Source organism: Mus musculus, chromosome 5 (genome assembly GCF_000001635.26).
Source record: "Mus musculus strain C57BL/6J chromosome 5, GRCm38.p6 C57BL/6J".
Lineage (NCBI taxonomy): Eukaryota > Metazoa > Chordata > Mammalia > Rodentia > Muridae > Mus > Mus musculus.
Window position 1 is genome coordinate 140,498,071 of NC_000071.6, and position 27,437 is coordinate 140,525,507.

Sequence of the window (27,437 nt, forward strand, 5' to 3'; positions counted from 1 at the left end):
GGCTCAGCCTCTCCTTAGTCCACCACCCAGCAGAGGTAGTGGGAGAGAATATGGATATGGGGGGAGTGCACCTGTTCAGCAGTAGTTCTTTGGGGGGCGAGCTCCGTCTTCATTGTCAGCACTTCAGTCCTGTAGCAAACACCAAATGTGACTCAGCAGCTGCAGACCAGTTCTGTAGGCAGGCAGACCCCAGGCTTGAACCAGCTTCAATTCTGAAGGAACTCTTAGGCTCAACAACAACTCTCCTGAGGCGAGCGAGGCCACTGAAGTGGCAAGCTGCCACAGGAACCTCACAAGCGGTTCATAGGCAAACTTCCCTCAATGGCTGCATTACACAAGTTGAGCTCAACAAGGTTATGTAAGGTGAACCAATACATGTGTGTCCTTAGCAAAGAATAGTGAGGCAGAGCAAGGCAAACCCGTGCTCAGTGCTCGCCTCCCGCTGTCTGTGGGGTCATATCTATACTCCTTCATCAAGCATCTTTCATGGCTCTATTTTAGCAAGACATCCTTTCACCTGTGTGCCCCAGCAAAACATCATTTGATATAACTGACTTTCCAAGGAACGAGAAGTTTCCACTTCATACGTGGTAGCTCACAGCTGTCTCTAACTCCATTATCTGATGCCCTCACACAGACATGCATGCAGGCAAGACACCAATGCATATAAATATAAATATAAATATAAATATAAATATAAATATAAATATAAATAAAAAGATAAAGATGGTGGGCAGTTCCGGGAGGCTGCGGAGAAGAGGTCAGGGCTGAGATGCAGATGCGTTCCCATGAGACTTGTGTCTGGGTTGCAGACACTCAGGACTTTTTATTGTGGAAGGAGGGTTTGAGAGTCTGTTTATGAGGGCACTGATATCATTCACAAGGGCTGCACTCTCATGACCTCATCACCTCCCAGAGCAATAAACAAGGGAACCGCTTTAAGCTTACCCCTGACTAGCTTACAGATAAATGGGAGTCAGACTATGGTTATTTTATTTGGCTTTGACAATTACTGGGGGGTAACCCCTAATCTCTTCTACCTGCTGGCCAGGCTACCTCCCCAGCGGTGTACCCCAGATACTTGCTGTTTCTCCTGGCCACGTGCTCATGGTCCATCTCCCTCCTCTTCCTCCTGGTCTCTCCTCACTCCTCGGTCTTCTCCACCCCCAACCAGGTAACTCAAAACCCACCTACCTCTAATCCCTCCAGTTACCAATTTTATTTAACCAATACTTTAGAAAGACATTACTTTTATTTATATGAGTACACTGTCGCTGTCTTCAGACACACCAGAAGAAGGCATCAGATCCCATTACAGATGGTTGTGAGCCACCATGTGGTTGCCGGGATTTGAACTCAGGACCTCTGCAAGAGCAGTCAGTACTTTTAACTTCTGAGCCTTCTCTTCAGGCCTTAGTCAAGAGTTTTCAATCAAGAAACAAGGTTTGCATAACAAAAGCGTGTAACTGTGAGAATTCACTCATAGGTTTAGACCTTCAGGTACAGAATTTAGCATTACTGTACAGAGCAACAGACCAAACCTCACCAGTCCTCCTTCCCCCAGTTCTCCTCAGCATTTGTTGCCAGTTCCTTTCTTTAAGATTTAATTTAATTTAATTCATGGGCATTGGGCTTGGCAGTTAAGAACACTGACTGTACTTCCAGAGGACCTGGGATCAATTCCTAGCAACCACGTGGTGGCTCACAACCCTCTGTACCTCCATTCCTTGGGGATCTAGTGTCCTCTTCTGGCCTCCAAAGGCTCTGCGCATACCTAATTCATAGACATACATGCAGGCAAAACACCTGTACACATAAAATTAAAAAAAATAAAATTTCCAAAACAAATTTATGAGCATTTTGCCTGCATGTATGCCTATGTACCATGTGAGCATGTGGTGCCCACAGAGGCCAGACAAAGGTTTCAGATCTGTTGAAACTGAGAGTGTATGCTGCTATTAGGGTTCCAGGGACCAAGTCTGGATCTTCTGCAAGAGCAGCCAGTGCTCTTAACTCCTGAGCCATCTTTCTAGGACCATGTTATCAGATTTCCCCTCTTCTTCCTCCTCCGTTTTCAGATTGGCGGGGGTGGGGGTGGGTGGGTGGGGGGAGCTCTGTGTATCTCTGGCTGTCCTGGAAGTTGTTCTGTAGACCAGGCTGGCCTCGAACTCACAGAGATTCACCTGTCTCTGCCTCCCGGGTGCTAGGATTAAAGGTTTGTGCTACCATACCTGGCCCCAGTTCAGATTTCTTAATGACAGCCATTCTGACTAGAGTGAGTCGGTTAATTAGTAGTTCCAGGAGTGGAAAGCATGTAGAGCCATTTTAAAAATAGTTACTAATTATTTATGTTTTTCTCTTGAACACTTCCTCTTCATTAGACTATGTCCTAATAGGCAGTTGTATTTCCTTACTACTTAATCTCTGCAGTTCTGTGTAATTTTTAGTGATTAGACCCCTGTGTGAGGCATAGCTGCAGATCTCCCATTATTTGTGTGTTCTGCTGTTCTTTAGCTGTGCAGAAACTTTAATTTGGCATGATCCCATCTATTGATAGTTCATTTTCTTTCTTTTTAATACTTATGTATTTACCTGTTTTCTATTAAGACAGGGTTTCTCTGTGTAGCTTTGACTGGAAGTCATTCTGTAGACCAGGCTGCCCTTGAACATACGATAGTCTGCCTACCTTTGTCTTCCAAGAGCTGGGATTAAAGATGTATACCACCACTGAGCCACCTGACGGTTTATTTCTTGTTCTCTCGATCTTCATAGTACCCAAGGTGTGTCAGAACCTCCCAGTGGCCTCTTTGCTGCCAACTGATATTGACTCGTTCACTCTTGCAAGACCCACAGTTACTTATGTTTATCTTCTGTTGCAACCCTGATTATGAAACCAGAGGGCACATGTCCTCTGTCTAAGACGCACTCTAGGTCCTAGGGCGCTCAAAGCCCTTGAGTGAGGCCAGCAGAAGAATAGGCTGGGAGGCCCACCTATGAGAAGGAGCTTAGAGTCTAGGAAACATCATGACATGGGGCTAGGGTCATGACCTGGTGATAGAGCCCCTGCCCAGAATCCCCCAGTGAGGGGCTGGGGCGTGGCTCAGTGGTAGAGCCCCTGCCCAGAATCCCCCAGTGAGGGAATGGAGCATGGCTCAGTGGTAGAGCCCCTGCCTAGAATCCCCCAGAGAGGGGCTGGGGGTGTGGTTCAGTGGTAGAGCCCCTGCCCAGAATCCCCCAGTGAGGGACTGGAGCGTGGCTCAGTAGTAGAGACCCTGCCTAGAATCACCCAGTGAGGGGCTGGGGGTGTGGCTCAGTGGTAGAGCCCCTACCTAGAATCCCCCAGTGAGGGACTGGAGCGTGGCTCAGTAGTAGAGACCCTGCCTAGAATCACCCAGTGAGGGGCTGGGGGTGTGGCTCAGTGGTAGAGCCCCTACCTAGAATCCCCCAGTGAGGGGCTGGGGCATTTTTCAGTGGTAGAGCCCCTGCTCAGAATCCCCCAGGGAGGGGTTGGGGGCGTGGCTCAGTGGCAGAGCATTTACTAGCTATGTCTTAACCCAGAACCATTCATCCATATCACTGACATTAAATACCTCCCACCCAGCACAAACACACAAAACATGTAAAAAAGGCAACCTGTATCATGTTTTCGTGACCCAGGGCACAGCCAGCCCCTTCTGTATCAAGAAACCACCGGACAGTTATGTAGCTCATGCTCTGGAGCCCAGAGTTTGGATTGGGATAAAATTCTGTCACTTACAGGACTGTGTGCCTTCCTTTAGCTAGTCACATTCTGACTGCTGCTGCTTTATCTGTAAATGGCTGGATACTATGTGGCTGTTTCACAGAGAAAGAATGTTGCTTCATGTTGTTACTATAGGAAACAGAGGAGAAATGAACAGAATATGAGCTAAGTATTTCAGGAGCCACGAAGATGGCTTGCAGTTAAAGGCACTGGCTGCCGAGTCTGAGGACCTCAGTTCCATGCCCAGACCCCACATTGTGGACAAGCCAGCTCCAGCAAATTGTCCTCTGTCCTCCATATGCACAACACACACACACACACACACACACACACACACACGCATACATTTTCAAAGGAACAGATCATTCTGGTTGTTTTCTGTTTGAGTCACCTTTGTGTTAGACAAGTATGGTCATTAGACCATGAGGACTGGCTTTGGGTATCCAATGAAAAAAGCATGAGGGTGCTAATTTAGACTCAGGCAGGAAATGGTTCATAGGATCATCAGGAAGGTGTGTGTGTGTGTGTGTGTGTGTGTGTGTGTGTGTGTGTGTGTGACATACTCTAAGACACACTTGGGAAAAGGGAACCTGAACTGAGAGATTGGCCTGTGACAATATAGGGGGGGGGGGGGAGTGGGCATTGTCTTGATGGACAGGCTTGGGAGGGTCCAGCCTGTTGTGGGCGGCGTCACCACTGGCTCAGTCAGTTAGTTCCTCTCTTGTTCTGCTTCAGTTCCCGCCTTCAAGCTGCTGCTTTGATCTCCCTGTACCCAACGCTGACTGTAACCTGTACGCTGAAACACTCTCCTCCTCTGCCGCCAGACCGCTTTTGGTCATTGTTTATCCCAGCAACAGAAAGCAAGCTAGCACAGCACCTGTGTGCTGTGCAGAAGTGCACGTGGCCGGCCATTCCTACACAGGCAAGGGCCTGGAGTGTCACACTCTGCTCTGTCACACTCTGTCTAAGTCCTTTGAGAAAGGGCTCTCCATCTGAAGCTGGAATCCGGCTGATGGCCAGCGAGCTGCATCAGGCCTCCCCTGTCTGCCTCTTCCCGATCTGTTGCGGCCGGCCAGCAGCTCGCAACGTGAACGGTTCGACTGAGATGGCCACTCGAGCTAAGTGAGGAACTAGATGGGGAGAAAGAAGAAACGGAGCCAAGACAAGTTCATCCTGTTCAAAGCTCAATTTTACTAGTTCTGACATTCAGTTATAAAGGAAGAGGGAGGGAACCCGATTCCCGCCAACTGGTCTCGGGGTCCAGTAGCAGGGTGAACACGTGTGTGGCTCCAAGCAGCAAAGCGGCACGGTCCAGCAGTGGGCGTGGCAGAAGGAATGAGCAGGAAACTCCACCCCTGAGCCAGCAGGTTCCAGGCTGGGGGTGGGGAGGCTACACCGATCCTCAGCAGTGATGACATAGGCATGCACGGGGCTGGACCCAGCCTTTTACATGGTCGCTGAGGGTAGGGAGGGTTCAGTCTCAGGTCCTGATGCTTTCTCAGCAAGCATTCTTCCCCACTGGGCCATCTGCCCAGCCCAGGAAAGGGCATGTTTTATATGGCATGTCAGGTGGCTTCTTAAGGAGGCAGCACGACACTGCTGCAGTTCCACCTGCAATGGAGACCACCCGGTTGCTCGGAAGCTTCAGTCGACTTTGGTGTTGTCAGTGATTACATAGGCCTGAGCCATCCCAGCAGGTATGTAACAGAGAATAACATCTAGCTAGCCCAGGATGCCCTCAGACTTGCAATCCTGCCTCCCCTGCCCAAGTTACCAGTGAGCACCACACCTGCCTAAACAAAATGCAATAGGGTTTACTGGCCAGGCATAGTGGTGCATGCCTTTAACCCCAACACTTGGGAGGCAGAGGCAGGCAGAGGCCATGGTGGAGGCAGAGGCAGGTGGATCTCCGTAAATTCTAGGACAGCCCCAGCTATATAGAGAGACCTTGTCTAAAAAAATGTAGTATATAACATTTATGCTTTGTTTGTTCATTTGTTTTGTTGGAGACATTGTCTCATGTAGCCCAGGCTATCTTCAAGCTCACTGTACATCCACAGATGATTTTGTTTTTTGTTTTTTGTTTTTTCGAGACAGGGTTTCTCTGTATAGCCCTTGCTGTCCTGGAGCTCACTTTGTAGACCAGGCTGGCCTCGAACTCAGAAATCCGCCTGCCTCTGCCTCCCGAGTGCTGGGATTAAAGGTGTGCACCGCCACGCCTGGCTCACAGATGATTTTGAACTTCTGATCCTACTGCCTACAATTCCTGAATGCTGGGGTTGCAGATGTGTGGCATCATGCCTTGTTTATACATTGATAGAGATGGAGCCCAGGGCAGAGCAAGCATTCTACCCCCCCTGAACCACACCTGAGCCCTCGAACTTACAGTTATAGATTGAATTGTGTTCTATCTTCCAGCCCCAAAAGGAAAGAGATGTTGGTGCTCTAGCTCCTAGTGCCTTAGAGATGACCTTATTTGGAGACTGAGCCAGGAGAATGGTAATGAAATGAGGTCATGGGATAGTCCTGATCTTGTCTGGCTGTGCCCTTATGAAAATGGAAATCTGGGCTGAAGTACGCAAAAGGGAGGTAAAGAGAAGGGCTGGAAGATGCTCCTGCAGGGCTCTCTGCAAGAACCAGCCTGCTTGCTACCTCAACTCCTGGCATCTGGCCTGCAGAACCCTAGGAAAAGAGCTGTCCATAGTTGAGGCTGGGTCTGTGTTACAGTTAGAGCAGCCTGAGCAGGTCACACGCACACATGGCAACCCAGGGGACTCAGCTGTAGGTTTTGAATCCTAGTTAGTAAGATGGGATCATCTGCCACCAGAATATAATAAATCTTCCTAGGTTCTGTCCTCTGCCATTCTGTGTCATACTGCTACAGAAAGAGGCTTCTAACCCTAGGCACTGGGAGAGCCCGTTGGCTCGGAACCAGTCCCCTGCTTTGGGAAGGCAGCTCAGTGCTGGGATGTTAAGTGTGCGTCACCACGCTAGCTTTCTTTTGCAGGTGCATGTGTGCACCTCATGTGTGATATGTGGGACTCAGAGGACAACCTCAGGCACCTTCCAACTTCTGTTTGAGACAGAGCTTCTCTTTTGTCTGAAACTTCACCATATAGAGAGGGCTAGGGAGCCAGCAAGCTCCAGACTCTCTCTCTGCCTCCCGGTCTTGCCATACAGGCAAGCACCACGGAGCCTGGCTCACGAGCATGGGCTGTTCACAGGTTCTGTGGATCTGACCACAGTTTCTCACCTTTGTGAGGCGAGCACCTCATTTACCCACTGAATCCTCTCCCCATACCTTGTTTGTTTGTTTGTTTGTTTGTTTTTGAGACAGGCTCTCATTAAGTACGGCTAACCTGGAACTTCCTATCCTACTGCCTCAGCCCCTCCCGTTCCTCCCTCCCCCCTGCCAAGTAGCTGCGGTGACAGCTTGCACCATGCCTGGCTCTCACTAAGAGCTTTACCTGCATGGTCTCTCTTAAGCCCCATAAACTCTGACAGGATTGTCAGCTTGCACAGCCCACGTTGCAAGTTCAAACTGCGAGACAGGCAACGCCCCTTGAGATCAGCCACGCCCCCACTCCGGATTGGTTGCTGCAAAAGGGGCGGGACGCTCAGGGATGGTGGGTGGGACCAATCTCTGGCCGTAAATAAGGTGCCACATGGCACTGGCTGGCGAGGGCAGGAACGGGGAGAAGTGCGCAAGCGCATCCAGAACGGGCGTAGTCCCGCTCGTTAGCTCTCGCGAGAGGATGGAGGGAGGTCTGCCTGGGGGCGGAGCCGCGCCTCGGGCGGGGCTGCTAGCGGGAGGAGGCGATTTCGGCTGCAGAATCAGCATCACCAGCAACAGCAGCAGCGGCGGTGACTGTGGCGGGCGCTAGGTGAGGAGCGCAGGCTCGAGCAGAGCGAGGGGTGCGTAGGAGTCCCGAGTCCTAGGGTGGGGCGATGGTCCATGGTTTGGCGATGCAGATTGGTACCTCCTTCTGCCTGGCTTAGGCAGCTCCCACGTGGTCCCGGGTTCGAATCCCAGTTCTGTCCAGCTGGCTGTGTAACCTTAGCCAAGCGTGCACCTTCTCTGAGCCATCTTCTTGTGCAGCCCTGCAGAATGCGTGGAGGAAGGTGTGGCCACTTGGCCGACCTCCTTTGCAGTAGTAGCGGCTGGCTCGGAGGTTGGGAAAACACCTTCCCAGTTTTGCCTCTGGCTGTTTGGGTGTCCAGGCGAGAAAGCAATTGTTCAGAGACTGTTGTGCTGCAGTGTCCCGGCCAGACCTTGCAGGAGGCTGTCTCCGAAGCCAGGTTTTGTACCGAGCAAGCACTGGCCCCACATCTCACCCCAGTCTACTGAGCATCCTCCTGCCCTGTGCATTGCTGCGGGTGCCCCCAGCAGCAGCCTCATGCCTGGTGGGCCACAGGAAGCCGCGCATTAGTGGCTAACAGTAGGACCTATCTTCTCTTTGGGCTTCTGGCCACGAAGACATCGCTGGCAGACCTTGGGTTCCTTCCGCACATCCGCCTAGCTGTCGCACAGAGAGCTGTAATGTTTGCACCCTTCTTAAATTATTTATTTTATAATCCCACGCTGCGCTGGGAGCCCCGGAATTGAGTGGGAATGTCACCCTCGGGGGAGAACGGGGCTGTGAGCCTTCCATTGCTGGGACAGCACCGTGTGGCTCCAGCCTAGGTAACATGAGTTAGGGCCCTGTTTCCGGGTGTGAAGGAGAGAAAAAAGATTGTTGGGAAACTGCTATGTGCTGGGTATGATACTGCAACTTCGCGAGTTGCCTAAGGTGGAGCGAGTTGCCTAAGGTGGAGCGTGGTGCCAGTTCTTGTGAGCTTAGGCAAGAAGATTGCTGTGAGTTTGAGGGCAGCCTGGGCCGCATAGTGAGGTTCAGGCCAGCCTGGGCTACAGGGTAAGACTCAGACTTAAAACAAAACAACACAAAAATTACAAAAGGGCCTGCCTGTACCTTCATGTTTAATTTCCTTGCTAGGATCTGGGGCTGAGCTTGCTTGTACCCGTATTGTCATGTCGCTTTCGTGGGTCTGCATCTTCAGTTTCCTGCTGTAAGGGCAAACCACCATATTGGGTGGAATGCTGGGAACCATGGGCCCTGGGTAGCTCAGGTCGTCCTGGTTCAGGGCCACTTGAGTGCCAAGTGTATGAAAGACGTTTGCGGTATGCAAAGAGAATGCCAGGAAAGGTGGCACGTACCTGTAATCCCCAAGAGGTGAAGGCAGGAGGGTCTACAGTTGAAGTCTAGCCTGGGCTACATAAAACCCTGTCTCAAAGAAACCAAACAAAAGAAACCCTTAGCATTGAAGACTGGAAGCAGCTAATTCAGGAGACGTTGAGTTGCTGTGCTCATGAGGGGTGGGGCCTGTGGGGGAAAGACTAGTTTCTGGAGGGGCGGGCAAGGAGTTGTGTGCATGTCCATGTGTGTATGCAGGTGCATTGGAGGTCAGAGAATAACGTTGGGTGTCGTCCTCAGGAATGCCATGTCCTTGCTCTTAAACAGACTGGCCTAGAGCTCACCAATTGGCAAGGCTGGCTGGCCTAGGGTTTCAGGCACACAGCACTTAATTGGTTCTGGGGATCTGGACTGAGGTCCGTGTGCTTGCGTGGCAAGCACTGTACCGACTCGGCCATTCTCCCAGCTCTGGGAGGACGGATTTCTGCTTGAGAAGAGCCTTATGCCCTGCTGGAGACCAGGTTCCATTGCTGGAGATTGCAGTTGAGGTGTGATGGGAACCAGGACCAGGTCTGTCAGAGGTAAACTCGTGATGCTAGAGGGAAGGGCAGGGAAGCTTGGGGTGTAGGGAGATGCAGTGCATGACATTGTGGGTGTGGCTCAGTGGTTAGGGGAGGTGGTGCAGAGCCAGAGTTCCCCCAGGGCTTCTCTGGGCAGTGAGGCTCTCTGTACGATTCAGTAAGAACTGGGCAGAAGAAAGAAGCAATGCAAGTCTGGGAGCAGCAGCCAGGTTCCTGCTGGTCCCCACCCCCACTGCACTGGGTGGTGGAGGAGACGTGGGAAAGTGTGTGGTTTGTAGACGCTAAGAATCTGTGACATTGAGGACCTCCAGCACAAGGCACGCGTGCTTGGGCTCAGAGTCTGGGAAAACCCGAGAGAAGAGAAGAGAAGAGGGGCAGGCAGAAGGGATGCTCACACTTAGATGCCTGTGGACTCAGTTCATGATCAGTACCACATGATCACCGGAGCTGGGTGGGGCGGTGATTGTGTTCTAGGAAGGCCAGGCCAGAAAGTACTGTGAGGGAAAACAGCCTGGTTACTCATAAGACTGAAATAAATCAGGTGGGAAAACACCACGCACGCACGCACGCACACATCCATATACACACATACACATTCACATGCACACACACACATACACATTCATACACACATGCACACACACATTCACACTTACACACTCACACACATTTTTGTTTGGCTGTCTAGGAGCTTGCTCTATAGTCCAAGCTGGCTTTGAATTCAGAGATCAGCCTGTCTCTGCTTCCCAAGTGCTGGGATTGAAGATGTGCACCACCATGCCTGGACCACTATATAGTTTTTAAAACAGGGTCTCATGTAACCCAGGCTGGCCTCATTTTCCTCTGTAGCTGAGTTGACCCTGCCCTCCTTCCTGATTCTACTGCCTGTGCCTCCCAAGTCCGGGGGTTACTGGCACGAGCCGCTCTGTACCTGGTTTATGTGTGCTAGAGGTAGAACCCAGCATGTGCTAGGTGAGCCAGCTGAGCCGTGCCCTCAGCCCTGGACTACCATTTTCAGCCGCTTAGGTCTTCACTTCACTTAGTAGCCAGAACATGGTGTGTGCCTATAATCCCTGTACTGGAGAGGTGGAGGCAGGAGGAGCTAGAGGAGGAGAAAGAGATGGAAGAGCTGAAGGAGGAGGAGGAGGAGGAGGAGGTAGAAGGAGGAGCTGGAGAAGGAGGAACTGGAGCCGAGGGGCTAGCTGTGAGTTTCACACCCCTTTAGTGTGTAAGCCCCTGCTGATGGCTGTCGCTGGCCCACAGATGTGGCTGGAAATAGCCCGCCCTCTCACATAATACTTCCTGCTGTTAGCCAGTGACGTTGCAAAAACTATTTAGAAACTCTGAAGCAACAGCAGACCCAGTGCCAGTGGGGGAAGGGCTGCCCTCGAGCCTCGAGCTCCCCAGCCTGAGCAGCCCACCCATACTGCTGCCGGCCTTTCCCTTTGGCCAAGAGGATGCATGGCCTTCTCAGAGCTGGAGTAGCCGGAGAGAAAAGACCCACCAGTCACAGTGGCTGGTCCCCAGTTGAAACACTCAATTGGCGAGTTTCTAAAGAAACTCATAAATGAGGCAGGCAGTGGTGACACTCAGGAGGCAGAGGCAGGGGGATCGCTCTGAGTTTGAGGCCAGTCCGGTCTACAGAGTAAGTTCCAGAAGAGCCAGGGCAACACAGAGAAACCCTGTCTTAAAACAAACCAAAAACAAACCTCATAAATAATTAATAACCCTTTACAGGATGAGGTGGGGGCGTGGTGGCACAAGCTGTCTTCTGAGGGAGGAGGCAGGACGTGAGAGCCAGCCTCTGTTACATCCCTGTCTCAATAAACGTCAGTTTGACAGACCCTGGTGGCTCACGCACGTGATCCCGACACCGGGCCGGCTGATTGGTGAGAGGGGAGTGTGAATTTAGGAGGACCTACATGAATATAGGAGTGTGAATAGAGGAAAACCAGAAGCTCAGGGTCATCTGCTTCCTATCAAGTAGTTTGGGGTTAACCTGAGCTACATGAGAACCTGTCTCAAAAAAGAAAAACTCAACGAAAGATTTAGTGGATAGCTCAGTGACTAAGAGGCTGTGCAAGCATGGGGACTTGAGTTTGCACCCACATAAAGCCAAGCGTGGCCACGCATCCCTCCAGGCCCAGTGCTGGCGGAAAGAGGGAATAAGACCAGGAGGGTCCTGGGGCTCACTGGCCAGCCACTCTGACAGAATCAGTGAGAAATTGTCTCAAAAAATACAGCGTCACATGCCAAAACAAAAGTAAATGCGTAAATAGAAAATTCCCGAGGGAAACCCTTGTCCCCCTTGAACTCCATCCTCAGGCAAGAGAGCATAGGCTCGACACTTAATATGCTGCCCAAATTTATCTCTCCTGGACGTGAGGGTGACTGGCCAGCTTGTGTCCCTATATAAGGTGTTGAGCCTGAAAAAAGAAAGACAGTTGCGGGGGGTGGGGGGTGGGGGTGGGGCAACGGGACAGGGTGGGCCCTGGAGATGGGCGAGAAGAGCTGTGCAGGCAGAGGGGGCCAGGGGAAGGGCAGGGACCATGGCCACAGGTGCTCCTGACCTCAGCAGCGCCCAGGGCTATGGGAGGGGATGGACTCACAGCCGATGCGCTGGAACAGCTGCAGGGGACTTGACACAGTTGGCAGAGCTGAGGCTGGGTTAGTTCTAAGAACACAGAAAACAAAGCAAACGAAAACACGAGACTGTTATTAGTTCCCGCGAAAATAAACTGCTGTGCGGGAGGGGAGAGGAAAAATAATTACGGCGTCCTGGTAGTCCCAGCTGCGAAGAGTCTCTCCATTGCGTGGCAGTGTCTGTAAACACGGGCTGCTGCTCTAATTGGAGTCGTGACATGCCTGAGAGGGGTGGCAGGGGAGGGGACACACTGCGATGTCACCTGCTGAGCCGGGTATCAGAGCTAAAGCCAAGGACCCAGTGGCAGCTACTGAGTGCCAGCAGGTGCAACAGAAAGAACCGGCAATCAAAGCCGAATACGAGGCAACACTCAGGAGGTGAATGGATTTCTGAGTTCAAGGCCAGCCTGGGCTACATAGTGAGACCCTATCTGCAGGGTGGGGGGAAGAAAACTGAGGCAGAAGCAGCTGTGAGGATGGGAAAGAGGGAAGGGATACTGGTTGCTAAGGAACTTGGTGGGCTCCGTTCTCATTATAGACAGAAGCAGTCTCCGTTGGCATCGATGTCTTGGGCAAGAGACTTCTCCTACTTGGCTGGCTTGTGTGCAGTGCTTTGGGTTTCCTAAACCCATTTACCCTTATTATGCCTATTGTTTTTTGTATCCTCTCTCAGCTCTGGTCACTGGGTCCTTTGTCAAAGACTCCACGCTGCCCCTTAGAGCCATCTTTGTTTCTTTTTGTTTCTGTCTGTTAGCATGTATTTTTATCCGTGTGTGTGTGTGTGTGTGTGTGTGGTGTGTGGTGTGTGTGGTGTGTGTGTGTGTGTGTGTCCAAGTGCTCACAGAAGTCGGAAGGGGCCATTGCACGGCCTGAGCCTGGAGCTACAGGCGATTGTACGCTACTTCATGTGGGTGCTGAGTATGGACCCCAGGTCCTCTGGAAGAGCCCCCACCCCCACCCGCACCCCCACCTAATTTAACTGCTGGGCCATCTCTCCAGCCCTCACAACCCTGTTTTCTGAGGCAGACAGAGTCTTGCTGGAGCTTGCTGTTTGGGCTTGGCTGGCCAGCAAGGCCTCAGACCCTCTTGTCTCCCACTCACCCCAAGAGCTGAGGGTACAGGTACATGTGTAGACACGTCCAGCTTTTTATACGGATGTGAGGATTCTGATTCACACCCTCATGCAGCAAGGGCTCTTACCCACTGAGCCCTCTCAGTTCCTGCAAAGGGGTTTCTAAAAGTATTTACAAGTGGAGAGAGCAGCAGTGACCCTTCCCCACCTTCAGAATTAAGATGGCAGAGAATGGTGGTAGTCTTCCTGATGCCTACCTCACGTGGGCTGGTGCCCTGAGCCTTGAGGACATGCTGTGGCAAATAAGATGGATCCTCCTTCCCAGCGTTGCTTAGTGCAAGTTCTGCCAGTCTCCACAGTGATGGGTCTGAGATGCAACAGGTCCCGTAGAGAAAAGGTCGAATATGGCCGGTGCTTGCCTAGTGAGCAGAGACAGAGTTGGGGAGCCACGTAGCTGTGGGATTGTGGGTCCCAGCATGATCAGGATGGCCTTAGCACAGAATGAGCTGTGGAGTGCCCCTGTTAATGGACCAGCAGAGGGACGTCGGTAAAGCAAGAGCCTGCCCCACCGGGCCACTGATGAATGACAGGGAACCTCTTTGGCTATACTGAAGTGACCAAGAGGAGAGATGAACGGGCCTGGTCACTACCACGGAAAGGGTTAGAATTAGAAGCCGGAGGACACCATGGATCAAAGGACTAGGGACAGAGATGTGTCCTGATTGGCTTTCGCCACAGCAATGTGGCAGAAAGGGAGGAGGGTAGAAGTGAGAAGAGGGGTCAGGGCATTGAGGAATGCAGTGAGAGCTGAGAGAGGCCTGGATGGGTACAGGAGCCTGGAGCAGGGCGTATGGAGAGACCTCGCAAATAAAGTTGGCATGGTCTACTGTTGTTTTCTGTTCTGGAGATAGAACCTTGACTCTCAAACATATTCTACCATTAAGCTACACCCTAAGACCCTCACTGGGGGATTCTAGGCAGGGGCTCTACCACTGAGCCACGCCCCCAGCCCCTCACTGGGGGATTCTAGGCAGGGGCTCTACCACTGAGCCACGCCCCCAGTCCCTCACTGGGGGATTCTAGGCAAGTTCACTACCACTGAGCCACACCCCCAGCTCCTCACTGGGGGATTCTAGGCAGGGGCTCTACCACTGAGCCACGCTCCCAGCCCCTCTCTGGGGGATTCTAGGCAGGTGCTCTACCACTGAGCCACACCCCAGCCCCTCACTGTGGGATTCTAGGCAAGTGCTCTACCACTGAGCCACACCCCAGCCCCTCACTTGGGGATTCTAGGCAGGGGCTCTACTAAGCTACATTTCTGGCCCTCCTTTCTTGGAGATATGGACTTACTTTGTAATCTTGGTTGGCCTGGAACTGGCTATGTAGACTACTCTGTCCTTGAACTCGTAGAGATCGTTCTGCCTCTGCTGAGATTAAAGGTATGCACTACTGTGCCCTGGCTCCCAACCCCCCTTTTAACTTTTTATTTTGAGACAAAATAAAAACTTGGCCAAGTTATTCAGGCTGTTCTTGAACTCAGGCTGCATTCATGTCCTGTGTATTTGAAAGCTGTAGACTGAGGACTCAGGAGAGAGAAAGATAATGAGGGCTCATAGCCCATGCACCCGAGGCCCAGCTCTGCAGAAGCCTTTTGAGGTCAAAGACTGGATCAGAGCTTAATGTACACACTCCCCCATGTGTGTGTGTGCATGCATGCAAGTGTGTGCATGTGTGCAAGTATGTATGTGTGTGTATACATGCATGTGTGTGTACATGCATGCATGTGTGTGTGCACACGTGTGTGCATGTGCGAGCACCTGAGGGACAACAAGATGACAATCTCAGATATCTCTCCTTAGGTGCTGTCCTCCTTGTTTTTGCTACAGGTCATTTTCTGTATCACTAGCCTGAGGTCATGGATTCAGATAGGCTGGCTGTCATAGAGCCCCTGGTTCTCCTGGTTCAGCTTTCCCGCGATGGGACTACAAACCGTCACCACCACACCTCCTAGCCTTTTATATGTTACTCAGGCTGTTCTTGAACTAGAAGGTTACAACCAAGGCTACATAGTAAGTCCATAGCTCCAAAAAAGGAGGGCCAGAAATGTAGCTTAGTTGAGCCCCTGCCTAGAATCCTCCAGTGAGGGGCTGGGGGCATAAGAGTAGCCTTTTATATGGATGTTAAGGCTCGGACTGGGGTCTGCATGCATGCTGTCCGTTAAGGCTTTTCCTCAGTCTGCCCCATCTCTTTTGAGGTGGACTCTGTAACCCAGGCTGCCTTTGAATTCCTGATGCCCCTGCCTCAGCCTTAGTGTTGTGAGCACCCAATTTGCTCTCCATTGGCAGCATAAACTAATTATCAATGTGAATGTTTGTTGCATAATTTTATTCGCCCATGCTGTCTGACTTAGTGTGGGGGATTAACTGAAAACGAAGGTGTTATGCGTTCACATGGATTCATGTGAGCACGGCTTTGGGGGCCCTAGCAGTGATGTCAAGATTAGAAGATAGTGTTGCATGTCTCTCCTCTCCTTATACCTTAAATTTTTTTTTTAAATTTATGTGTATGGGTGTTTTGCCTGCATTCATGTCTAGGCACCACATCTGTGCACATAGTGCCCAGGGAGGCCAGAATAGTGTTTGACCCCCTGATACTGGAGTTACAGATGCTTGTGAGCTGCCATGTGGGCTCTGGGAACTGAACCTGGGTCCTCTGAAGGAGCTGCCAGCGCTCTACTGAGCTGGCTCTAGACCCAGCCTTCCGACAGTTTTAAGCAGGGTGTCATCATGGTTGCGGTCTGTAAGGTGGCTGACCTTTGACCTCCGGTTGCCTCCTCTTCTCACTTCCTATTTATCTGAGGAGGGCTGGGTTAGAGACTTGTGCTACTGTGTCTGGCGCTGCATGTGTTCTCCTCAGGCCCCCATGCTCCTGTGGCAAGTCCTCGGCCCGCTGAGCCATCTCCGCATCCTCCTAAAGGAAGGATTTTGCTAAATCAGTGAGCCCAAGCCCTGCTGTTTCCAGGTGGCTCCCCTCACAGTGGGACTTGTAGTGCAGCTGTGGTATTAACAGCAGAGCTGAACAGCTTGCTGCCTGCAGAGGGCCCATGCCAACACCACTAATAAAAGGCACTGAAGAGGTGGCTCAGCGGTTAAGAGCATTGACTGCTATTCCATAGGACCAGGGTTCAAGTCCCAGCACCCACATGGCAGCTCACAACTGCCTGTAACTGCAGGCTCTGACACCCTCAAACAGACATACATGACATTCACGCAGGCAGAGGAGCATCAATGCACATAGAAACAAACCAACCTCAGAACCATTTTACCAAGAGAAGCCTACAACAAGGCCTCTGTACTGTATGACTCCATCTGCCATCTAAAAAACGGTGCAGCTCGCCATGGCTGCGCATCAGAGGGTGAGTGTTGGAAGCATCTTATGGTTTTTAAGGCAGGGTCTCGTGTAACGCAAGCTCCTCCTGCTGCCCCCAGCTTCCTAGCGCTGGGAGGACAGACATGTAGCACCACACCCAGCTGGAAATATTAATTGTAGTATACATGTGCCAAACCCCATTCAATTACATATTGAGCTACACATTAAACAAGAAGAGGGTGTTTTATTGCCTGTCAGTCACTTCTCTGTATGCCTGTTACGAAAGCTCAGAGGAGCTGGAGTGACTCAGTTGGGAAGGAATTCCTTCCCGCAGGGCTTCTGTAGCCCCAGGGGCTGCGAGAGAGGACTGTCTTCTGACATACCTGTGTCAGACAGTGGCTGGTTGGGCCTCCTTCCGTCCTTCCTTCTCTCCCTCCCCCCCCTCCCTCCCTCCCTCCCTCCCTCCCTCCCTCCCAGCAAAGCACATTGCTGTCTGTCCCTTCACACTTCCTATGCATTTCCCTTGAAGTTTCTGACTGTATGATTAGACAAAGGAGCAAACCCCCCAGTCCACGTGACAAGGCAAATGCTGGTGGTTAGGTAGCATTCTGCGGACAAACAGCCTGTGCAAGGAGCAAGTGTGTACAAGGGGAATGAGTGTGCAGACCTGGCTAATGTAAGCCCAGCCTGGTATGCACGCCAGTGATCTCAGCTACTTGAGAGCCTGAGGCTGGAGGATGGCACATTCCAGGACTGCCTGGCTACTTATCAAGTCCAAAGCAATTTACCAGACTTTGTATCAGAATGAAAAAAAACAGGGGAAGAGTTCAGCGGCAGAGCCCCTGCCTAGAATCCCCCAGGGAGGGGCTGGGGCGTGGCTCAGTGGTAGAGCCCCTGTCTAGAATCCCCCAGGGAGGGGCTGGGATATGGCTCAGTGGTAGAGCCCCTGCCTAGAATTCCCCAGTGAGGGGCTGGGGCGTTGCTCTGTTGTAGGGTGCTTTTCGCCCTCATGAAGCAATGGGTTTTGTCCCCAATGCTACAAAGAAGCTGGAACAAAGAGAAAAGGAGAGAGAATGGGAGAGGGGGATAAGGGAAGATTGAGATTGTCTCAGTGATGATAAAGGCCAAGAAGTGCAGGCCCAGATAAGTGTCCCAGCTTAAAGACAGCCACATGAGAACAAGTCATCTTGCTTTGACCTCTGTCAGTTCTTTGCATTTCACAATGATTTTTTTTTTTTTTACAAATATGTCAATTTTTATAACAAGCCCGTTGGAATTTTGGTTGATATTACTGACATTACTGTTCAATTTTGGCGTGGACTGGATGGAGGACGTCCACTGCATTGATTAGCGCAATCTGCCTTTTGTGTAGACCAGGCTAGCCCAGAACTCCACCTGCCTCTGCCTCTGCCTCTTGGGTACTGGGTTTAAAGGTGTGCACTGTCATGCCCTACCAATCTAGTATGCACACACACGTGTGTTTATACATGTGCGTGTACACACACGCACATACGTAATGAAGTTGAACCTAGGGCGTTTTGCTAGGTGAGCACCTAGCCATTTCCAGCCCTTTTAGCTCTCCTTCCCTTCTCTGTCTGTCTGTCTGTCTTTCTTTTTTCTTTTTGTTTTGAGACAGGATCTCTCTATGTCACCCAAGCTACACCTCCAACTTACAATCCTCCTGCCTCCTCCTCTTTATGCCACTGCTAGGGTGACAGGTGTGTCCACCGGTCCCAGCTGCAGTCTCAGTTTCCCCATTTGAATGTTCATCTCGTCCATCTTCGCACACACACTCAGAACAACCATGTGTGCTTGTGTCTGTGTATATGTGTGTTAAGTGTGTTAGTGACGGGGGAGGTTGGGATGTTGCAGGTCCAGAGCCCAGTTACAGTCTTTGACTGTGTTAGTAGCCATTTGTTGCTTATCCCTGTCTGGCCTGACATCCTCTTGACTAGCAGGCAAATCTTTTGGCATGTGCAAACAGACACCCAGCCCCCCACAACCAGAAAGCTGACACTCCTCAGTATCTGAGGCCTACGACAGAGATGGCTTTAATTTGCTGTGACCGCCTTTGTGACACTTCCGCCAGTGTATTTGAAAAACATCTTGATTCGTGACTTTCTTCGCTCTGTTACTATTAACGACTTCAAGCTGTTACCACATTGGAACATGGAATCTGGGGTAACCTAAATCTGTGCGGGGGCCTGGTCACTCATTTGGGCCCAGAATAAACTATCTTGTCCCCTATGAGATGAGAGTTGTGTTTTGGGTTGATACACTTTACCCGAGTTATCTCCGTAGCCCCAGAATAACCTTTGGCTAAATATCTGGGCTTCCAGTGGCCTGGTCCTGTTGACACACAAAAAAAAGAAACCTCCCATGTTATTTGACTTTCTTGCCTGATGGTCTGAAAAACAGATCCAGCCCTTTATGGGAGTGTGGTCCTGCCCTGTGCCCTCACTCCTAGCTAGGGTGACTAGACATAATGTGGCCGAGGTCACTGCATATTTGTGCCCTGGCTATCTGGATGGGTCTAGCTTCTCATGTAGATGTGAGGGTGGTTTGAAACAGTCAGGCACCAACATGGCGCCTGCCTTCTGGCTGCCTGGCTTGTCTGTAGCATTGTATGTGGTGGGTGAGAGAAGTGTCTGGTAGCCGCGTCACAGGCAGCTGCACCTGCCTGGCTGCTATGTTGGGTGGCGAACCTGCCCTGATTATCCGAACGCTTAGAAGCACAGGGGACCCAGACCTGTGAAAAGTCTCCAGGTTGTGCGTCTCCGTGAGACCCGGCGTCTGAGGTGTTCCGCTGACGGCAGAGCCCTGGTCCCATAGCTGTGGCAAGTCTACCTGACGGGGGTCCTTTTGCTGAGCCACCCCACCCCGCTCCTCCCGTTGCTTCAGAGCACACGGGGCCCTTTGTTGACTGCTGTTTTGAGAGTTGGAGATTTTGGACTTGAAAATAACACCCTTATTTTTTAAATGGAAAATTACTCTCTGAGGTCATTTGTGGTCCCTGACTGTTTTTGAGGCCAGCAGGGACGATGGCTGTGGTTCTCTGCCTCACCACTCTCCGCTGACTCTCCAACCCTCACAGAACTCAGCATAGCATCCCCCCACGTGTCTGGAAACAAGGCTAGACATTCCTAGATCGCAAACTCCTTAAAAACAAAAGAAAATAAAGCTGGTTGTTGGTGGTACTGACCTGGCAGGCCTTTTCTGTCCTTTGCTACTGTTCCTGCAGTCCTGGGAGTTGCGACTTTAAAGTGGCAGAGTGGGCCCCTTCAAAGGGCCGCCGACACAGAACGCTTTCCTGACTCATTTCTGGAACTGCTGTTTATGTGGCTTGTCTGAGGGCAGACATGCTAAGAGAGGCCTCCTTGATGTTGAAAATGAACCCTGGCCTCTCAGACTAGAAGGTGGGTGTGTCTTAGTGGACAGGGCCCACAGGTTTGTCACCTTTGAGAGGGACTGCAGCTGGCCCAAGTCTGGCTGTTCCACCAGGACAACTCCAAAGCAGGATGAGGGAACAATGGGGTTTGGCTGTCCAAAGGGAATCTTTAGATAGGGAATATAGCTCAGAGGTAGAGCCCCTGCCTAGAATCCCCCAGGGAGGGGCTGGGGGTGTGGCTCAGTGGTAGAGCCCCTGCCTAGAATCCCCCAGTGAGGGGCTGGGGGCGTGGCTCAGTGGTAGAGCCCCTGCCTAGATTCCCCCAGTGAGGGGCTGGGGGTGTGGCTCAGTGGTATATCCCCTGCCTAGAATCCCCCAGGGAGGGGCTGGGGGCGTGGCTCAGTGGTAGAGCCCCTGCCTAGAACCCCCCAGGGAGGGGCTGGGGGCGTGGCTCAGCCAGAGAGTGATTGCCTGTTGTGTGTGAAACCGAGTTTCATCCACAGTGTGGCATTAAAGAAAAACTGGATTTAGTACTATGTCCTATGTCCTGTGTCCTGCTTCCTATAGACACCCAGATGGGACTTATTGATGGACCTATTTTCATGCATACCTTCATTCCACATTTTGTTTGTTTGTTTTAAAGACTTACTTATTTGACATATATGAGAATTTTGCGTGCATCTATGTCTGGAAACCATATGTGTGCCTGATGACCAGAGGCCAGAACTGGAGTTCCAAGGCAGTTGTGAGCTGTCCTGTAGGTTTTGGGAAACAAACTCTGGTTCTGTGCAAGAGCAGCAAATGCTCTTAACCACTGAGCTGTCTCCAGCCCGCCATTCCACATTTTTTGGGTTGTTTTGTTTTGTTTAGAGACAGGGTAGCCCTGGCTGTCCTGGAACTCACTCTGTAGACCAGGCTGGCCTCGAACTCAGAAATCCGCCTGCTTCTGCCTCCCAAGCGCTGGGATTAAAGGCGTGCGCCACCTCTGCCCGGCTACCATTCCACATTTTAAATAAGCAGGTCTTTCAGCACTGTGACCTTGAGGACATCCTGTGGGAGAGTGAGCTGCCGCCCCCACAGTCCACTCAGTTTCCTCTCCCACTCGGCGCTAGCCCGATGCTTGAAGTGTTTATGGACAGGGTGTGACTGTAGAGTCCTGTCAAGCCAGAGCTCACAGTCCTTTGATCTCAGTCACCACAGTGGGGCACACATGGGGCATCACCATCCTTGCTTAAAAGCTAGGGTTTTGTCTCATGGATTTCTTTATTTCACCTGTATTCTGGTTTACTGATTTCTGTTCTAGCCCTTGATGTTTCTCCCTGCAGAATTTTGGTTTATTTCACTCTTTCCCAGTTGTGAGAGGTGGGTGGTTTTTTGTTTTTTTTTGTTTTTTTTTTTTTGTTTTTTTTTTTTTTTTGAGACAGGGTTTCTCTGTGTAGTCCTGGCTGTCCTGGAACTCACTTTGTAGACCAGGCTGGCCTCGAACTCAGAAATCTGCCTGCCTCTGCCTCCCGAGTGCTGGGATTAAAGGCGTGCACCACCACGCCTGGCGAGGTGGGTGTTTTTAATCCATATAAATAGATATATACCGTTTATAAATATTATCTATTTATTTATATAAATTATATAAGTAGATACTAGATATGATAAGTTATTATCCACTTATCTATATAAATAGATAATTACTTGTTTTTGTTCGCTTGCTTGTTAGACAAGGTCTCACTCTATGCATCAGCCTGAACTTGAACTCACAGAGATGCTCTCGCCTCTGCTGGAATTGCAGGCACGAGCCACCGCACCTGGCAGAGTTTAGACCACTGATCTGTGGTCTCCCCGGTTCCAGTGCCCCGGGCAGGCCCTGCTGGCCTAGAGTCCGTGTGTTTGAGTGCATTGTGTTCTCGGTTTTCATTCAGTCTGAAATGATGTCCTTTTAAGTCTTTCCTTTAAGGGGCTGAAGAGGCTCCTCCGGAGGTGTAGCTGTGATGACTCGAGTTTGAACCCACATAGAAAGCCAGATACAGTGCTGTGTGTCTCATACAGCATTCCTAAGGCAAAACAAGAGGCACAGAGGGAAGAGTTGGCCGCAAGTGGGTAATAAGCACGAGATGCTGCCTCAAAACACGAGGGAGGGGAGGACCTACTCCAGAGACGTTGTCCTTTGACCTCCACCTGTGTGTTCTGGCGTGGGCATGCATGCCCATGCATGTGCTTAAAACATTCTTTCGAGGCCAAGCCAAGGCCTGTTCGTGGGGTGCTAAGGAGGATGGCTGGCAAATTGAAACTAGTCTAGCCTATATGGTGAAGCAATATCTCAAAGAACAACCAATAACAAAAATTCTTTAGCCCAGAGGTTATTTAGAAGAGGGCCGTTTGATTCCCGAGTATTTGAAGAGTTCTGTTAACTGTGTCTATGCTCAGCCTACTGCGTTGAATGCTTTGTTGCTCTGAAGGGAAAAGGGCGAATTCAGTTGTATCAGGAAGCACTCATCTGTCAGCTCCATCCTGGCCTGTGGTTCTTCTCTGTTACCAAGACTGGAATGTTTGGTGAGGACTGGAGAGATGGCTCAGCAGTCAGGGAGTGCTGATCTCACACAGGACCCTAGTGAGGACTGGAGAGATGGCTCAGCAGTCAGGGTGTGCTGATCTCACACAGGACCCGAGTGAGGACTGGAGAGATGGCTCAGCAGTCAGGGTGTGCTGATCTCACACAGGACCCGAGTGAGGACTGGAGAGATGGCTCAGCAGTCAGGGTGTGCTAATCTCACACAGGACTCTAGTTTGATTCCCAGCGACCCCATCAATCCTCACATCCACCTGTGACTCCAGCTCCAGGAACTCTGAAGTCATCTGCACTCAAATGCAGATACCCACACAGACAGACAGACAGACAAATTCATGTAATCAAACAAAATCAAATGTAAAGAAAAGAAGGGAGTGTTCAAGTCTCCAACTACAGTTGTGGATCCTTCCTCCCAAGTATACCTTAAAAATATATTTAAAAAAACAACATTTTTTTTAGAGAGAGGGTCTTATGTAGCCCATGCTATCTTCAAACTCACTATGTAGCCCAGGATGACCCCAAGTTCCTGATCCTCCTGCTTCCACCTCCTGAATACTCTGATTACAGGCATGTGCCACCACAACTTGTTTTATGCAGTTCTGGGGACAGCATCCAAGGCTCAGTATCTGCCAACTGAGCTACATCCCCAGTCTGATTTTTTTGCTTTATGTATTTTGAAGCTATGTTGTGTGATACATGTGTGTTTGTGGTTATCCTGTCTTCTCTGTGGGTTGAGTTTTCTGTGATGACACAACATCTTTGCTTTCCTTGAGTTCTGAAGTTTTCTTCATCTGCTACTAATATAACTGCTTCTGCCTGCTTTTGGTTAGTGCCTGTATGACTAATATTTTCTGTCCTGTTGGAAAGGAATGGGGAAAGTAGAGTGACAGTCAGCTCTGCCTTGGTCTCCTCTGTCTGCCCTACTCCCCGAGTGGCACTGGTGGGTTCAGGCCCCTCTGGGTCTTGCTGTGAGACTGGCAGGGAGTCAGTTTGGCTGTCCCACTCTGTGCCATCTAACCAGCTCCTCCTAGCGGGTGACTCCAGGTAGGGTCAAGGCCCGGGCTACCATACCATCAGGCTGAGGACACAGTACCTCTGGCCCCTGTGGATGGGGGTTGGAGATCAGCTTTCTGCTTGGACCCCATGGTTGCCACCTGGGACTTGGACGCAAGTGGGAATGTAGTATTCACTTTGCCACTGTGAGGGGTGATCTCCCAGGAGACCCTGATACGCTTTCCCTTTGGTGCTGAGCTTAAGTGGAATGGGTGCTACTAGATCTGTCACTAAGCTACTGTGAGCATGACCTTGGTCTCTCATGGGACAGCTGCACTTCCTTGGGGACCGCTGATCATGCTTTGGAACCTGGGAACCAGCCCCCTCACCCCTAACCTGGTTTTTAGGCTCATGCCATCTGTGCGCCCTGACTAATGTCCCACTGCATGCTATGTAGGGCCTGGCTCAGCTGCGCTTGCTCAGTCTGAGAATGCACAGTGGCAGGGTTTTAGGAGAAGGGTGACTTGGGTTGCTTTAACCTCCAGTGAGGGAGGTTCATAGCGATCTCCTCTCTCAGCCTCAGCACCTCCTTGCATGGTTATTTTCTGGGAAATCCTTTTCTTTCCTTTCTGTTTATTTTTTTTAAAGATTTATGTATTTATTTTATATTTATATATATATATATATATGAGTACACTGTAGCTGTACAGATGGTTGTGAGCCATCAAGTGGTTGCTGGGAATTGAACTCAGGACCTCTGCTCACTCCTGCGCCGCTCACTCCGGTCCTGCCCCCTCATGCCCAAAGATTTATTTATTGTTATATGTAAGTACACTGTAGCTGTCTTCAGACACACCAGAAGAGGGCGTCAGACCTCACTACGGGTGTTTGCGATCTGTTTTTGTTTTTTGTTTTTTTTTTAAGATTTATTTTATATGTCTGTGTGTGTATGTGAAAGAGGGGGGGCGGTGTACGAAGGCGAGAAGCCATAGGTCAACCGCAGGTATCATCTTCAGAACCATCCATCTTGGGGCTTGTATGTGGGGTTTCCATGTGGGTGTATGTGAGGTATATGTGTAGGTGCACATGTGTGTAAGTTGTATGTGTGTGTAGGTCAGAGGTCAGCTGCAGGCATCATCCCCTTGGGACCATGCACCTTCTCCTTTGAAAACAGTGTCTCTCTCTGGGACATGAGGCTAGCTCAGTAGGCTAGCCAGGCTAGCCAGCATGGCCCAGGAATCCCCCTGTCTGTCTCTGCATCCCCAGTGCTGAGATTACAAGAACACACCTCCACATCTGGATTTTGTTTGTTTGTTTGGGGTGGGGTGGGGTAGGGGTGGTTTGTAGATAGGGTTTCTCTGTTTAGCCCTAGCTATCCTGGAACTCACTGTAGAGATCAGGCTGGCCTCAAATTCAGAGACCCTCCTGCTTCTGCCTCCTAAGGTCTGGGGTTAAAAGAGTGTGCCACCACACCACCATTTTCTGTTTTTTGAGACAGGGCCTCTCTACACGGTCCTGGCTGTCTTGGAACTTACTATGTAGACCAGGCTGGCCTCCAATTCCCAGCAATCTGCCTGCCTCTGCCCTCTGGTGTTGGGATTAAGGGTGTCACGAATATGCCTGGCCACATCTGGATGAATTGGATTCTGAGGATCTAACTTGGGTTCTCATGTTTGCACAATAAGCTCTCTGTCCCCTGGGCCATCTGCCTAGCCCCTAACCTTTCTCTACTTACTTTGGTGTCTCCCTAAGATGGAGTAACTGAAGCCCCAACCAGAATTTACACAGGGAGGCTAGAGACAGACAAGCAAGTGGGCTGGTTGGTGAGAAGTGGGGAAGGGGGACCCCGCCACTCACCCAAGGCCCTGCGTGTGGGAGAAGAGTCCATGTTGTTCTGAACCTCTAACCTGGTGTGTTCTGGCCTCTCCAGGTCCGTCTCCCAGGGACCATGTCCCAGCTGTGCACAAGGCTGAAGTGAAGGGCCAGGAGTGGGCCCAGCCCAGGGCAGCATGACCAAGCCGCGGCTCTTCCGGCTGTGGCTGGTACTAGGGTCGGCTCTCATGATCCTTTTGATCATTGTATATTGGGACAACGTGGGCACCGCCCACTTCTATCTGCACACGTCTCTCTCCAGGCCACACATCCTAGAACCCCTTCCCACCCAGGGATTGGTGGAGGAGAACGTGTTCACATCCGACGTGGATGAGTTTTTGGATACTCTCCTTAGTTCTGACGCAAAGCACAACGACCTTTCCAGGAGAAAAACTGAGCAGCCCCCGGTGCCCGCCCCCAGCAAGCCAGTCTTGAGCCACATGGAGGAGAACGTGAGAGGCTACGACTGGTCCACTCATGATGCCCATCAGAACCCTGACCGGGACAGGCAGCAGGCCGAGAGGAGGAGCCTGCTGAGAGACTTCTGTGCCAACGCCAGCCTGGCATTCCCCACCAAGGACCGCTCTTTTGACGACATCCCCAACTACGAACTGAACCACCTGATCGTGGACGACCGCCACGGGGTCATCTACTGCTACGTGCCCAAGGTGGCCTGCACCAACTGGAAGCGAGTGATGATCGTGCTGAGCGAGAGCCTGCTGGACCGGGGCAGCCCCTACCGAGACCCCCTGGACATCCCCCGGGAACACGTGCACAACACCAGCACGCACCTCACCTTCAACAAGTTCTGGCGCCGCTACGGAAAGTTCTCCCGTCACCTAATGAAGGTGAAGCTGAAGAAGTACACCAAGTTCCTGTTCGTGCGCGACCCCTTTGTGCGCCTCATCTCAGCCTTCCGCAGCAAGTTCGAGCTGGAGAACGAAGAGTTTTACCGCAAGTTCGCGGTGCCCATGCTCCGACTGTACGCCAACCACACCAGCCTGCCCGCCTCGGTGAGTGAGGCTTTCAGCGCCGGGCTCAAGGTCTCCTTCGCCAACTTCATCCAGTACCTCCTGGACCCACACACGGAGAAGCTGGCGCCTTTCAACGAGCACTGGCGACAGGTGTACCGCCTCTGCCACCCGTGCCAGATAGACTATGACTTCGTGGGGAAGCTGGAGACGCTCGATGAGGACGCTGCCCAGCTCCTGAGGTTCCTCAAGGTAGACTCCCAGCTCCACTTCCCCCCCAGTTATCGGAACAGGACGGCCAGCAGCTGGGAGGAAGACTGGTTTGCCAACATCCCCCTGGCATGGAGGCAACAGCTCTATAAACTCTACGAGGCCGACTTTGTTCTCTTTGGCTACCCCAAGCCAGAAAACCTGCTCAGGGACTGAGCCCCCAGAAGCCCTCACGCTGCCCCCAACAAATTGAATGGCTGTCCCATGAGGCCGTCCTTTGAGGATGGGACCCTGTGGCCTCCTGGGTTCTCTCCTGGCTTCCTTTGCTTCCTGGTGTGACAGGCAGAGGATTCCACGCCTCTCGCATCTGGAGACCGTGGTACAGCCAAGACCCAAGCACCTCACTCTCCAGAGTTTTGCGCTCCCCACCCCCGCCCTTTTGCAATCTGGATTTGTTTACTCCACAGCCTGTATTCATGGAACACTGTGTTAAATACTGTTTTCTAAGATTAATATATTTCAGATATATTTAATACGAAAGTGGGAGGAAGCTGGAGTAAAGTGTGGCACCCGCACCCTGGCATTCCTGTGGTTCTTTGGGTCAGTCAGGCAAGAATGGTACACAGGAAGGGAGCCAGGGCTGATGGAATAGCCAAGTCTCACACCTCGCCCGGAGGTGGAACATCTCAAAAGTGTCTTCACTGGAGAAGAGCCTAAATTTGAAGCTGGCTGGGTTTTTTTTTGGGGGGGGGGGGAGATAGCGGGTGGTTACTGTAACAAAATCCCCTGAGGCTCAGTAACTGTTGAGGACCTGACTCTTGTCAGCTTCTGTGAGGCCTTCACA

The 27,437-nt window shown here is 51.3% G+C and overlaps 1 protein-coding gene and 1 long non-coding RNA gene across 3 annotated transcripts; one reads left to right on the forward strand and one right to left on the reverse strand.

The window, feature by feature from the left end:
* Window positions 1-5,016: 5,016 nt before the first annotated feature.
* Window positions 5,017-20,009, reverse strand: Gm38728. The gene is made up of 5 exons (XR_001785006.2): window positions 19,802-20,009; window positions 13,488-13,649; window positions 12,125-12,189; window positions 9,911-10,009; window positions 5,017-5,353 (listed from the first exon to the last, which is right to left on the reverse strand). It is a non-coding gene; the product is annotated as a predicted gene, 38728 (long non-coding RNA).
* Chst12 (carbohydrate sulfotransferase 12) lies at window positions 7,499-27,168 on the forward strand. 2 transcript variants are annotated; one of them, XM_006504725.3, is made up of 2 exons: window positions 7,499-7,657; window positions 25,471-27,168. In XM_006504725.3, exon 2 carries the CDS (start codon window positions 25,550-25,552, stop codon window positions 26,807-26,809), a length of 1,260 nt encoding a protein of 419 aa, XP_006504788.1. In that variant the 5' UTR covers window positions 7,499-7,657; window positions 25,471-25,549; the 3' UTR covers window positions 26,810-27,168. The 2 variants fall into 2 exon arrangements, with proteins under 2 accessions (XP_006504788.1, NP_067503.3); NM_021528.3 differs by having other exon boundaries at window positions 7,539-7,626.
* The last annotated feature ends 269 nt before the right edge of the window (window positions 27,169-27,437 follow it).

Excerpts from the sequence above, each read along its gene's own strand:
- Chst12 (XM_006504725.3), top strand. The coding sequence starts at position 25,550 with ATGACCAAGCCGCGGCTCTTCCGGCTGTGGCTGGTACTAGGGTCGGCT.